This window comes from Portunus trituberculatus, chromosome 47 (assembly GCF_017591435.1).
Source record: "Portunus trituberculatus isolate SZX2019 chromosome 47, ASM1759143v1, whole genome shotgun sequence".
Classification (NCBI taxonomy): Eukaryota; Metazoa; Arthropoda; class Malacostraca; order Decapoda; family Portunidae; genus Portunus; species Portunus trituberculatus.
Genome location: NC_059301.1, coordinates 9,133,001 through 9,146,883, shown reverse-complemented (window position 1 = coordinate 9,146,883; position 13,883 = coordinate 9,133,001). Strand labels below are relative to the sequence as shown.

At 41.1% G+C, this 13,883-nt stretch overlaps 1 protein-coding gene across 9 annotated transcripts in view; it reads right to left on the bottom strand.

Moving 5' to 3' along the window:
• Positions 1–13,883, bottom strand: part of LOC123520449 (G patch domain-containing protein 8-like) — a 100,016-nt gene that overhangs the window by 21,239 nt on the left and 64,894 nt on the right. For all 9 annotated transcript variants that reach the window (XM_045282672.1, XM_045282679.1, XM_045282676.1 and 6 more), the window contains 3 exons: positions 4,985–5,146; positions 4,365–4,515; positions 1,487–1,644 (listed from right to left, as the gene is read on the bottom strand). In XM_045282672.1, coding sequence (XP_045138607.1) covers positions 1,487–1,644; positions 4,365–4,515; positions 4,985–5,146 — 471 coding nt within the window. The remainder of the gene's footprint in view (positions 1–1,486; positions 1,645–4,364; positions 4,516–4,984; positions 5,147–13,883) is intronic.

Genomic DNA, 13,883 nt, shown 5'->3' with positions numbered 1-13,883 from the left:
CCTCCAACCTCAAGTCCACACTGGGGCTGAATGTTTTTGAGACAGACACATTAAAGCTTGGAATAAGTCACACAGTCTATGCTTCTCTATCTTCATACCTATGAAAATGCAACATAACTTGGCCAGGAAACATATTCATGGTCACAGAAAACAAGAAAATAATGAAATGAAAATAAAGTTTCTATATTTGTAGAGCATTCTCTCTCTCTGTCTCTGTCTCTGTCTCTCTCCTCAATTACTTCTCAGAAAACTCTGAAAATATGAACCTCTCATTCCTTTCTCTCCCTTCCTCATTACCATGCCATTATTGCCTCACATAGACAATTAAATTTGGCAACAGAAAATGTGATTCTGTATGACAAAAATAAGGAAACAAGAAATAACTTTTCATCATTGTGAAGAAAAGTATGCACTCTCTCTCTCGCTCTCTCTTTCTCTTTCAAGGCAAAAGAAAAAGAGGGAATGATGGAGGAAAGTGGAAAACCTAATTATAACTATACAAATAAAACACTAACAGCCAACATACACATAATACCAGTGTGTGTGTGTGTGTGTGTGTGTGTGTGTGTGTGTGTGTGTGTGTGTGTGTGTGTGTGTGTGTGTGTTTCACCGTTTGATCTGCTGCAGTCTCTGACGAGACAGCCAGACGTTACCCTACGGAACGAGCTCAGAGCTCATTATTTCCGATCTTGGGATAGGCCTGAGACCAGGCACACACCACACACCGGGACAACAAGGTCACAACTCCTCGATTTACATCCCGTACCTACTCACTGCTAGGTGAACAGGGGTTACACGTGAAAGGAGACACACCCAAATATCTCCACCCGGCCGGGGAATCGAACCCCGGTCCTCTGGCTTGTGAAACCAGCGCTCTAACCACTGAGCTACCGGGCCGTGTGTGTGTGTGTGTGTGTGTGTGTGTGTGTGTGTGTGTGTGTGTGTGTGTGTGTGTGTGTGTGTGTGTGTGTGTGTGTGTGTGTGTGTGCGCGCGCGCACGTGTGCGTGTGTATTTACCTAGTTATAGTTTTACAGGGCCTGGGCTTTATGCTCGTGTGACCCCGTCTTCCATATCTACACTTATCCAATCTTACTTTAAAAGTATGCACACTCATTGCAGACACTACTTCTTCATTTAAACTGTTCCAAGTCTCAATACATTTTTGCGGGAAACTATATTTTTTAACATCTCTCAGATATCTTCCTTTTCTCAGCTATTTACTATGCGATCTTGTGCTTCGAATGTCATATTCTTCTCTCAGGATCAGTTTCTCATTATCCACTTGGTCCATTCCGTTGATCAATTTATAAATTTGTATCAGATCTCCTCTCTCCCTTCTTTGTTCCAGGGTTAGTAGATCCATAGCCTTTAGTCTCTCCGTGTGTGTGTGTGTGTGTGTGTGTGTGTGTGTGTGTGTGTGTGTGTGTGTGTGTGTGTGTGTGTGTGTGCGCGCGAGCATGCGTGTGTGTGATTATAATAACTGACCCTGGAGGAGAGGCTGGGTGAGGTCAGGTCATCATAGTGGCCTGAATCAGCCAGCGAGGAGCGTGTGAGGTCAACAGAGTCCGCCCTTGTCTCTGCTACTGAGCCACCTGCTGGAGATGCTGCAGGAGGCTCCTGTTGGGCGACGGATTCTGGAGCACCTGAGAGTGAGGAAAACTTGATGAAATAAGGGTTGAGGAAAACAAAGGATATGGAAGCAAGTGAAAGACAGGAAGGGAAGTGCAGGCAATAAAGGAAGAAGTAAATGAAGGGAGTGTGGTCTATGAAGCTGGAAGGAAATTAAAAGAAAGGGAGTGTGAGCAAAATGAATGGGAAAGAAAAGAGAAGCAAGAGCCATGAAGGGACAGAAAAAGAAAGGGAGTGTGGTCAATTGAGGGGGAAAGGAAGGAGAATGTTGTCGATGGAGGAGGAGAAAAGAGGAAATGTAGTCAAAGGGAAGAGAGAGGAAGGAAAGTGTGGGCAAAGGGAGAGGAAGAGGAATGCAGTTCATGGAGGAGTAAAAATAACATAGAAGAATACATTACAAGGAATAAAAAAGTTCAACAGATTACACAAGAGTGACAGCTCAAGAGGTCAATGAAATGAGAGGAAGGGAGGAAGAGATGACAATGGAAAATTTGAAAGAAAGAATAGAAAGAGTAACAGTGAGAAATAATGAAAGCTGGGGAGAAAGATGTGTAAGTTAAGATTATTCTAGACAGGATACAAAAAGTCAATAGTAGTGGTTAATTGAGAAAGAAGAGTAACAGACATGGAAAAGGAATAAACATAAGAGGTGAGATGAAAAGTAGAGATACAGGAAATTGAAGAACAAGGTATACTGAGAAGAAAAATATATAGGAATTAAACACAAGAAGGAAGAGGTAAAGTCAAGGACACTGTATATGCAAACACAAAGAAAGATGAAAAATGAAATGAGCCACATGAAGAAGAAAAGCATATGTAGGAGAAGAAGTAAGAGGTAGAGACAAAGTTGAAAGATAAGGTGCTACAAACTGGAAGGATAACAAGAGAAAAGAAAGAATAGGTGAGAGAAAACAGGTGAACAAAAAGAAAAGCTATTGGTGAGAGATAGTTAAAAGATAAGTGAAATAAGAGACGTAGAGAAAAAGAAAGAAAGATAAGAAGAAGAAACCCTGAGAAAATGACAATATGAAGCCAAAATACATAGAAGAGAAAGATGAAAAGAAGCCAGAGAAAAATAGAGACAGTTTCTTGAATGGAAGAGAAGAAGAGAGAGGAAATTACAGCCATTTTCTTTAAACTTTATGATAGCACGGTGGGGAAATAAGCTCAAACTCTGCCTTTAAAAAAAAATCATATTAAATCCTTGGTCTGCTGCATTTTTCATGTGCGTGATGAGATGAAATCCAGGCAGCCATTAAGACTCGCATTTGCTATTAAATCATATTATACGAGAGAGACAGACAGAAAGGAAGGAAGGAAGGAAGGAAGAAGAAAGAAAGGAAGAAAGAAAGGAAGGAAGGAAGGAAGGAAGGAAGGAAGGAAGAAGGAAGGAAGGAAGGAAGGAAGGAAGGAAGGAAGGAAGGAAGGAAGGAAGGAAGGAAGGAAGGAAGGAAGGAAGGAAGGAAGGAAGAAAGAAAGAAAGAAAGAAAGAAAGAAGAAAGAAAGAAAGAAAGAAAGAAAGAAAGAAAGAAAGAAAGAAATGGAGGTAGGGTAGTAATGGAGAGAGAGAGAGAGAGAGAGAGAGAGAGAGAGAGAGAGAGAGAGAGAGAGAGAGAGAGGTGGGTGGGTTAGTAATGAATGAGAGGTGGAGTGAGAGCAGGAAGAGAAGAAAGAATGGCAGGAAGAAGAGGAATCGAGGGAGGAACGAGAATTAGACGAGAAAAATAAATAATGAGATTGTGTCAGACAGGTAGGAGGGTGAGGGGAGATAAGCGGCGGGGGTGAAGAGGGGAGGAGAAGGGAGGAAAGGGGAGAGGGATAACGTGCGATAATGAGAAGGGGGAGGAGAATTATGAGAGAATCGGGAAATTATGGAGCGAGATGTGAACAGTGAAATCCTCTGCTGATCACGTCTATTCCTGCTCTCTCTCTCTCTCTCTCTCTCTCTCTCTCTCTCTCTCTCTCTCTCTCTCATACGTATATCTATCACCTTATCTATCTGCAAGTCTGTCCATTTTCTTTTATCTATCTCTGAGCTGCCAGCATATCTCTATCTATCCAGTATGCAGTTCATGATCTATCTGCATCTATCCTGCTTTCTATTCATACATGTTAATTCATATGTTTATTCATCAACCTATCTACCAACAAACTCCACATGCATTTATTTTCTTTTTTTTTAGGCAGGCGAGATTAAATGCAGAAATTTCAGAGCGGCAGATTTCCATTCGATTTCTCTCGCAAGGCTCATTATTGTTTTAGTATAGCTCTGTTTATTTATCTATTCGCATTTTGACAGACAATATTAAAAAAAAAAAAAAAACAATTCTCAAACTATGCACAAATGTTTTCACACTTTTTCTATCTATTCCCTTCAAAACAGATAAAGTTTAACCCCTTCAATACCATGACGCTTTTCCATATTCATTCTGCTTACTATTTGGTGATTTTTATACAGTTTCAGAAACTTATGTAGGGGATTAAAGTAGCCATTAGTAGCCATTAATCTTCTGTCCTCCATAGACCCTTCCTAATGTCAATAAAATGGTCTAATCGTACACAAATCTCAAGGTAAAATTGTGTCCCAGTACTGAAAGAGGTTGAAATAAAAAAAAAAAAAACTCCCGAATTATTAAGATTTCCACGCATCCTTTTAACCAAGTCTCCTCTCACAGCGGGTATGGCTTAATCAAGGTACAGTACGTTGAATTTAGTCTCCCAGCGGCACACTCACCTGAGCTCACGTTCTCCATCAGTCTCCTCAGCTCAGGCTCGCTCCCCTCTGAGGGTGTGGAGGAGGTCTTGGACGTAGCGCGGGCGTTGCCATCAGCGTGGGTGCGGGAGGCAGGAGGGGGTGCCGCCACGCCCTCACCTTTGCCGTCAACCTGAGGGAAAGGGAGGGAGCATGTGAGAGCAAAGGGGAAGGGAGACTGAGGAAGTGTGAAGGGAAGGAGGAAGGGAGAAAGGGAGGGTGTGTGGAGGAGGGAAAAAGGAGATATTTTGAGTTTATATAAATACCTCTCTCTCTCTCTCTCTCTCTCTCTCTCTCTCTCTCTCTTCCCCTTCATTTACAATTTTTTTCATTCTTTCTTTGTCTCGGTTTCCCTCTCAAGTTTTTTTTTCTTATTTTTCTTCCTATTTCTCATTTGCGTCCCTTTCGACTCTCTCTCTCTCTCTCTCTCTCTCTCTCTCTCTCTCTCTCTCTCTCTCTCTCTCTCTCTCTCCACTGGCTTCATTCCTCGGCAGAAGAATTCATATATGCAAAATGTAAAAAAATGTGCAGAACTGAAAACTAAACATAAAACAAATCTCTCTCTCTCTCTCTCTCTCTCTCTCTCTCTCTCTCTCTCTCACCTTATCTTCTCTCCTTCCATCCTCGCCTTCCGCCTCATCTTCCTCGTCCTCCCAGTGTGGGTTCCGTGCCTTCAGCAGTCTCAGTTCGACAAGTTCCCGTGTGAGCCGAGCAATTTCTGTGTCTCTCTGCTGCACTTCCCGCCGCGCCTCTGACAACTGGGACTGTGGAAGAAAGAGAGTTTAAGTCCAAGGCGAAGACACGGGCCTGATTGGATAGAGTAGGAAGGAGGTGGAATGGGATGAGATGGAATACAATGGCGATAGTTTGGCGATGTTGGAGAAAGGAAATGACATGAAGCGTTGGTTGGATAAGGTGAGAAAGGGTGGGAATGGAATAGAATGTGGTTTGTGTTGTGTGGGGGAAAAGGAAGTGGTGGAGGATAAGTAATGGGGAAAGAAAAATTAATTGATTGACTGATTGACTGATTGATTGATTGACAGGTTGGTGGGTTGGTTGGTTGGTTGATTGGTTGACACACACACAAACACAAACACACACACACACGAATGGTTACAATAATAGAAAATATAAAATAAAGAGTAAAAAACAGGCCTGGAAATGAATGAGGTGGTATAAAATGACATTAATTCAGCTATATTGGAGAAATTAAACGATACGAAGCGACAGTTAATTGGGTAAGTCAAAAGAATTAAAAAAATGATAAAATGTGATTAGGTTATGAAGATGAGAGAAGGGATGAAAAATAACGATGAGGAAGGAAAGGTAACTAACTGACTCACTGATAAAGAGATAAGCAATACACCAACAGAGCCAGAAAAGCACCACATACAAGAAGTGTTAAAAATAAAAATTAGGATATGAAAAGATAAGACTCACACCCGCCTCTTCCCCGCCTTCCCAACGAAAAGAAAAGAAAAAGACAGTAATGGTTTCCGAAAAAGACGAAGATTGCGAGGGAAAGGTTCAGTGTTAGAGAGGATTTTGATTTGCGAGAGTAAAATAGGAAAAGGCGTGAGCAGCGAGGAGGTGGTATTAAAATTTTGAAGAGAAAATATACGTGTCTCGTTTTACATTCATGAAGAGAGAGAGAGAGAGAGAGAGAGAGAGAGAGAGAGAGAGAGAGAGAGAGAGAGAGAGAGAGAGAGAGAGAGAGAGAGAGAGAGAGAGAGAGAGAAACGAGCATCCTAAATAAAACTATAACCTTTAAGATGGGAAAAGTTCAGCGTGACTCCTGGAACATCATTAACAAAGCAAGAGAGAGCTCATTAAATTTAAAAGCCAATGAAGGCACAATGAAATTAAAGACACATTATGAACGCAGACCAACATTTCCTGATGCGTGAGGTGAAAGTGATGGTAGCGTGGATCGGGCAGACGTAGTAGTACCAAGTACAGCCTTAAAACATTTTGCCATTTGTAGTGGTTTAAAGTTACCTACATATCACCATGATACCCAGGTTCTAGGTGGTTGCACTCTAGATAGTAGTAGTAGTAGTAGTAGTCAAGTGTGCCTAGCTATAGTAGTAGATGAAGATGAAGATGAAGATGAAGATGTAGAAGAGAACTCAAGTCAATCGTCGTCGTCGTAGTAGAAGAAGAAAGAAAAAGATGAAGATGAAGAAGAAAAAGAAAAAGAAAAAGAAAAAGAAAAAGAAAAAGCAAGTTAACATTTTACTGACGAAAGACTTAAGTAACATAATACTAAAACAATCTCCACATTTCCTACTTTTCTTTTCACTTTCACAGCGCCATGACCACAAAATAACACATTACCGAATGCCTTTCACTTATTACTGGGAAAACATAACTCTAAAAGGTCAAACAAATCAATATAAGAAGACGATATATCACGATAAATAGAACCAGTAATGCAATCACACACACACACACACACACACACACACACACACACACACACACACTCTCTCTCTCTCTCTCTCTCTCTCTCTCTCTTACGGTATCGGTGCTGAAATCGGCTTAAGAAAATAATCTATACATGAACAGTCGACCTTGAACTGAAGCTTAGGGAAGACTGTAGCATTCTCTCTCTCTCTCTCTCTCTCTCTCTCTCTCTCTCTCTCTCTCTCTCTCTCTCTCTCTCTCTCTCTCTCCTCGCCTCGCAACTTCCCCTGCACGCTCTCATAACTTCAGCTGAAATTCTTTACCTCACACTTCATGCACTAACAACCTCCTGCCTTCCTCCTCCTCCTCCTCCTCCTCCTCCTCCTCCTCCTCCTCCTCCTCCTCCTCTTGCCCAAACCTTTCCTTCTTTCTCTGTTCTTCCATACGTAGCTGTCTGTGTATGTCTGTGTATGTCTGTATGTATTTCGTAGCTTCAACATCTACGAGTAATCTTGTAAGAGAGTAAAAGTCAGTAAGTCTTTTGGTGTCTCTTCTTTCCGTGTTTCGTGTAAAATCAGACAAAATCCAAAATCTCCTCCTCCTCCTCCTCCTCCATCTCGCTCTTTCCTTCCTGCACTCTCTCTCTCGCTCTCTCCCTCCCTCCCATGGGCGTTCATTAGCTCTTTCTCTCTCTCTCTCTCTCTCTCTCTCTCTCTCTCTCTCTCTCTCTCTCTCTCTCTCTCTTACGAATACGTGGAGTTATTCTATTCTTCTTTGTTCGAAGCTTGCCCAATATTTCTTAATCTCTCTCTCTCTCTCTCTCTCTCTCTCTCTCTCTCTCTCTCTCTCTCTCTCTCTCTCTCTCTCTCTCTCTCTCTCTCTCTGTGTGTGTGTGTGTGTGTGTGTGTGTGTGTGTGTGTGTGTGTGTGTGTGTGTGTGTGTGTGTGTGTGTGTGTTTGTGTGTTTGTGTTGTGTGTATGTGTGTTGTGTGTGTGTGTGTGTGTGTGTGTGTGTGTGTGTGTGTGTGTGTGTGTGTGTGTGTGTGTGTGTGTGTGTGTGTGTGTGGCTCTGCAGTTGGAGCTCAAAATCGCCTGCAATCAAAAGTTCTCCAAACATTGAGGCGAAGCGGAAAGTAAAACCAGCTGGAGGCTTGACTTTATCTGGTATGAGCCATCCAAACTTTTCCCCTCAAGAATAGAAATGTTGCGGTAGTTGTTGCTGTGGTGGTGGAGGTCAAGGTGGTGATGGTAGTAGTAGTAGTAGTAGTAGTAGTAGTAGTAGTAGTAGTAGTAGTAGTAGTAGTAGTAGTAGTAGTAGTAGTAGTAGTAGTAGTAGTAGTGAAAAAAATATTCAGTGTTGTTGTTGTTATTGTTGTTGTTGTGGCTGCTGCTGTTATGATTATTTTACCCTCCCCGTTTCAAAACCCATACCAGAAAAAAACAAAACAAAAAGCATCACAAGTGAACAAGAAACACGCTCCTATAGCAACACTTCTATGCTCGCTCAACTTAAAAATAGAAGAAGCAGCAGTAACAGTTGACCAATGAAAAAAAAAAAAAAAGGAAAACAAGAATCCCAGAAATCTCTCGTCATATTGCCATCACTCAATCAAAAACAAAAGGACTCGATCTTAAAATAGCAGCTTTGTGGGGTATTCAGTTCCTGCAGGTAAATAAATGAAAGGTTCCCAGGTATATATATAGCTACCACACACAACACACACGAAAAAAAGAAGAAAAATAAAAAAGGTTTATACGTGGCTTGGCATGGTGTATAGCTGGCTGCTACTCGTATTTCAGGGTCTCACAAATAGAGGCCGTTCACCGCAAGCCAACAAAACTGATATACACAGGAAATACAGACGGACTTTACGCGCGCACACACAAACGAAAAGAAAACCCATAAAGAAATTCCGCCAACTTGTTCCTTCGCTTCACACAAACGTCGACCATCGTGGCCAGGAGGAGGAGGAGGAGGAGGAGGAGGAGGAGGAGGAGGAGGAGGAGGAGGAGGAGGAGGAGGAGGAGGAGGAGGAGGAAACTTTTGGTACGTCTGAGGGAAAATATTGCACATTAAACTGACTCTACCGACGCTAAGTTGAAGACAGTATAGTCGTTATGTTCTGCCGAATTTCATGCTCATTCGTAGCATTTCCAGTTTTAATAGCGATAGTAAGAGCAAGGAATCGTTATCCTATCTATGCTCACGTCTCTGGTTATCATTATCATATGTTTTTTTTTATTATCAATGGTAGTGATTCAATCGAAGCTAAAGTGAATTAATAACGATTCAATATTGATTTTACGTGCATATCTATATCATTACGCGTGGAAAGATTAAGTTTTATCCATAATTTTCGTCACTTCTACTGGAAAGGTAAAATAGAAAAATAAGACAGACATATATACACACGACTCGATTTTACGTAAACATTTCCATCACTACCCGTGGAAAGATTAAGTTTTATCCATAATCTCCACATAACTCCTATACTGAAAAGGTGAAATGGAAAAATAGACACATTCATACGACTCTACACTGATTTTACGTACACATTTCCATCATAAAGTCAAGTTGCATCCATAATTTTTACATCACTCCTATGAAAACGTGAAATAGACAAATAGATATAGACATGTATGTATACGATTCTATATTGATTTTTACGTATACATTTCCACCATGACGCGAGGAAAGATGTTAACCCCTTCAGTACCATGACGCGTTTCCATATTCATTCTGCTTACTATTTGGTGCTTTTATACAGCTTCAGAAACTCATGTGCGGGGGGGGGAGTTAAAATAGTGAAGACTGGCCATTAATCATCTGCCCTCCATAGATCCTTCCTAATGTCAATAAAATACATAAAAACTCATGGTAAAAATGTGTCCCAGTATTGAAGGAATTAAGTTTCATCCATAATTCTTACATGATAGCTATGAAAATGTGAAATAGACAAATAAACACAGACATGTATGTATACTTAATCTTAGTAACACAGATGGACATATAGGATATCACTTTGACAAGCTGGATGAATATAGTACAGAGGAACATACTTATAGGAACCAAATACGTACAGTACATTAAGCCGTAGAGAAAGTAAGAAATATGCGTAGATTGTAATAAAGGAAAGAAAACGAATATAAAAAACCACGTGAATTTCTTATTTCCTCACTTAAACACACAAACGCACACACAGAAAGCAATAAAGGATAAGCCTAATCTGTTATCAACTAAGCTTTTCTTCATATACCGCTGCTCGTACCTAGAGAGAGAGAGAGAGAGAGAGAGAGAGAGAGAGAGAGAGAGAGAGAGAGAGAGAGAGAGAGAGAGAGAGAGAGAGAGAGAGAGAGAGAGAGAGAGAGAGAGAGAGAGTACGTATAGTGACACCACAAAAGAAAGAAAATGTGGTACCTGCCAACTTTCCCACGCCGGCAGGAAGAGTAAAAAGGGAGTAATTTGGCTTACATCATCGCCTCAGGTATTTCATGTATGACTGCCAATGCATGTAAAGTAGGAATTCAACGACACCGCAAAAAAAAAAGAAGGGGAAAAAATGCGTACTGCCTTTGGATATTCACGCAATTGGAGGAAAGGAATGAAAGAGGAATTACCCCTGCGATAAATGTGCATATAAGTCGGAGCTATTCCCGTGTATCATTGCCACTTATCACGCTGTAACACTGTAAAGGGAGGAGGAACGGGGGAATAAGAAACCCCACAATATCAGAAACCTACATTATCAGCCAATTTTCAGACACAAAACGGTAAATAAACACAGAAACACGAGAAAATAGAAAAATATATGTATAAGTACCGGTCTTAAGAGGAACCATGCTAGTAACAAAAAAATATGTACAGAATGAAAAAAAAAATATAAAACGATCTGTTAATTTTCGCACACACGTAAAATAAATATGAAAACGGAAAAAAAAATCAAAGTAATAAATATGTAAACACCTGAGCCTTTCATGTATCGTTGCCAATACACGCAGAATCTATTAGTTTAGTGACACCGCTATATATATATGCTACAATTCCCAGCGAGCCGCCTTGACACTGTGCCACCAGGGGAGTGAAAAGTTATAGTGTAGAGTGTATAATGAACGGGGCGTGCCAGATTGTAGTGCCACGTGTGTACCCCTAGACTAGACTCCACAGGGCCAGGAAGTGCTACTGTAACGTGCTGTGTCGCCTTTACGTAAGTGGCGGCAGTGTGTGAAAACAGCGGTGATGGTGGTGGTGGTGGTGGTGGTGGTGGTGGTGGTTGGCGAGGATAAACATAGGCGTGTATGTCACCTGTTACCTGGCGTGTTACCTGGCGTGGAGGTGCCTGTTATGTCGCTGTCACCTTCATTATTGTGTATCTGCGTAAATCAGGCTTACCTTTTTATTTCCCTTTCGTTTTAATGTATTATTTCTTTACTTGTATGTGTATGTATGTATTTTTCTATCCACGTATCTATTTCCTATGCTCGATTCATATTCTAGATCAACATGTATACTTTAACTATTTATAAGCGTTAGTTAGCTTCGAGCTACAAAATTATATATATAAATAAATAAGAGTCTACTCATTTGTTTCCTTAATAAGTCGAATAAACGTAAAAAAAAAAAATCTACTTGGGTTATCTAGTTAATAGCTCCTCTCGGTACAAAAGTCATACAAAGCGTCGTTCTCGTTCGTGTTCATATTTCTACTGGCTGGTGTGTTCTCGTGCAGCGTCTGTGTTGCATCACCCACTGCGTTATGGTGTTATGTGCAGAGAGGAGGTGGTGTGTGATGTGTGATGCTGATGTGTTATGTGCTGAGCTGTGATGAAGTGTGTGTGTGTGTGTGTGTGTGTGTGTGTGTGTGTGTGTGTGTGTGTGTGTGTGTGTGTGTGTGTGTGTGTGTACATGCATGTCGCAACGCACGGCTAAGTGTCCTTGAGGCATCGGAAGCCTGACTCACAAAAACTGGATGGCTCTACTTTTTCCACGTTTCTTTCTTTTGTAATCACAGACGTGCTATGGTTGCCCGGGTACGCCTTTCTGCTTCTACCTGACTGCCTCTCGCCACTCTCACACTGCGGTCTGTTCTCCCTGTAGTAAAGCCAGCCTGAGTGGTTAACCATAAGACAGCCCAGCAGAGACATGACGTGGTTCAGTATTTGCCTCCACATTTTTGCAAGTGTTATAAAAGGAAACTAAAGCGGACAGATCGAGGGAAGTCGGGGTTTCCAGACCTGCCAAGATAACTGGTAACCTTATGTGACTGCTGAATATTTTTTGTGAATACTCGTAGAAAAGACTATAAGCTCCTATGAATTCTCACCCTTATGCTGGTCTACCTCACGTACGCAAGAGTTAGGCAACATCTTAACTCTCACATTTTTCACTTGTAAACTCTGGAACTCTGCCTGTCTCTATTTTCTGCCTTTCTATGAACAAATTCAAGCGATGAATGCCAAGACATCTGCGAAACTAAATTTGCCAATCCACTTACAACTATTTTCTAAAAGATTTTTCGTGGGGACGGCAGTGAAGCAGACTTTTCTTCTTCCTCGTGGTTTTTGTCACACACCACCACATGTAAGAAATTAAATAATAAAAAAGGAAAACAGAATATAGGACAGAAATCTTAAACAGTCGGGGAAAACGCATAAATTTGGCAAATCTATTTAAAACTCATCAAATCTGAGTACTGAAATTATCCTCGAGACCGTAACTGTTCAAGGGTTCAGTGTTCCGAGCAGGTGTGTGTCTCCTCCGCTCTAGTTTGTTTAGGAGGAGGAGGAGGAGGAGGAGGAGGAGGAGGGCAGGCTAGATGGCGTCATATTTAAACGGCTTAGTTATGGTTGTGTGTCCATCAATTAGTAGTAAAATGTTGTCACCATATGCCTTTCACTCCCTCCCTCCCTCCTCCTGACGTCCTTTCCTCCTTTACCTTTCTATGTTTCAGCTGATCTCGCCTCTAATTTCGTAAGTCTCCTCCTCCTCCTCCTCCTCCTCCTCCTCCTCCTCCTCCACGTCCACCTCCTCCTCTCCTTCTCTTCATTGTTCACACGTTTCCGTCACCTGGTAGCAATAGCACTCTCTCTCTCTCTCTCTCTCTCTCTCTCTCTCTCTCTCTCTCTCTCTCTCTCTCATAACAAGTGTCATGAGCAGACCGCATTATGTCTCTCTCTCTCTCTCTCTCTCTCTCTCTCTCTCTCTCTCTCTCTCTCTCTCTCTCTCTCTCATAACAAGTGTCATGAGCAGATCACATTATCTCTCTCTCTCTCTCTCTCTCTCTCTCTCTCTCTCTCTCTCTCTCTCTCTCTCTCTCTCTCTCTCTCTCACGTATTCTCTAAGCTAACATTATTTCTACACATTTCTATTTCACTGTTGTTGTCATTTCCTCCACACGTTATTCGTACTCATTTATGTTGCTTTCTTCCGGGTTTGTTTTGGTATTCCATGTTTTGAAATAGCTTTCCTTCTCTCTGCAAACATTTTTCCTTCTCACCTTAACGAATTCCATCACTTATTTGTTCTGTCACTTTATATTTTATGGCGTTTGTATTTTCATCTCTCTCTCTCTCTCTCTCTCTCTCTCTCTCTCTCTCTCTCTCTCTCTCTCTCTCTCTCTCACTTTTCGTCACCTCTCAAATAATTCTTCATTTTTAAACGATTTTTCTTTAACTTTCGCCGGTTTTTTTCCATTCTTTTTTTTTTTTTTTGGAAGCCTTTTAGAATTCCTATTTTTTTTTTTTTCTCGCACCATGAATAATTTTCCTACCTCCTCAATTTTGACAATCTTTCCCATCTCTCTCTGATCTCATTACGCTCTCATTAAACTCCATTGAAATCCCTTTTTATTCTCTTCCGCATTATTCCTCGCACTTTTCTTGAAATGATACGCTTACTTGACTATCTATTTCTTACGTTTTCCTTTTTTTACTGCTTGTATTTACGCCTTTGTTAGCTTTAAGACTCGTATGACTTCTTTAGATCTTACATTCGCTCGAGTCTCGTCTTATGTTTCGTCTATTTATCTCATTCGACTTACTTATTTACTGATTAATTGATTGCTGTTCCTTTTGTTTTATCCCATCTATTTTTACCTAT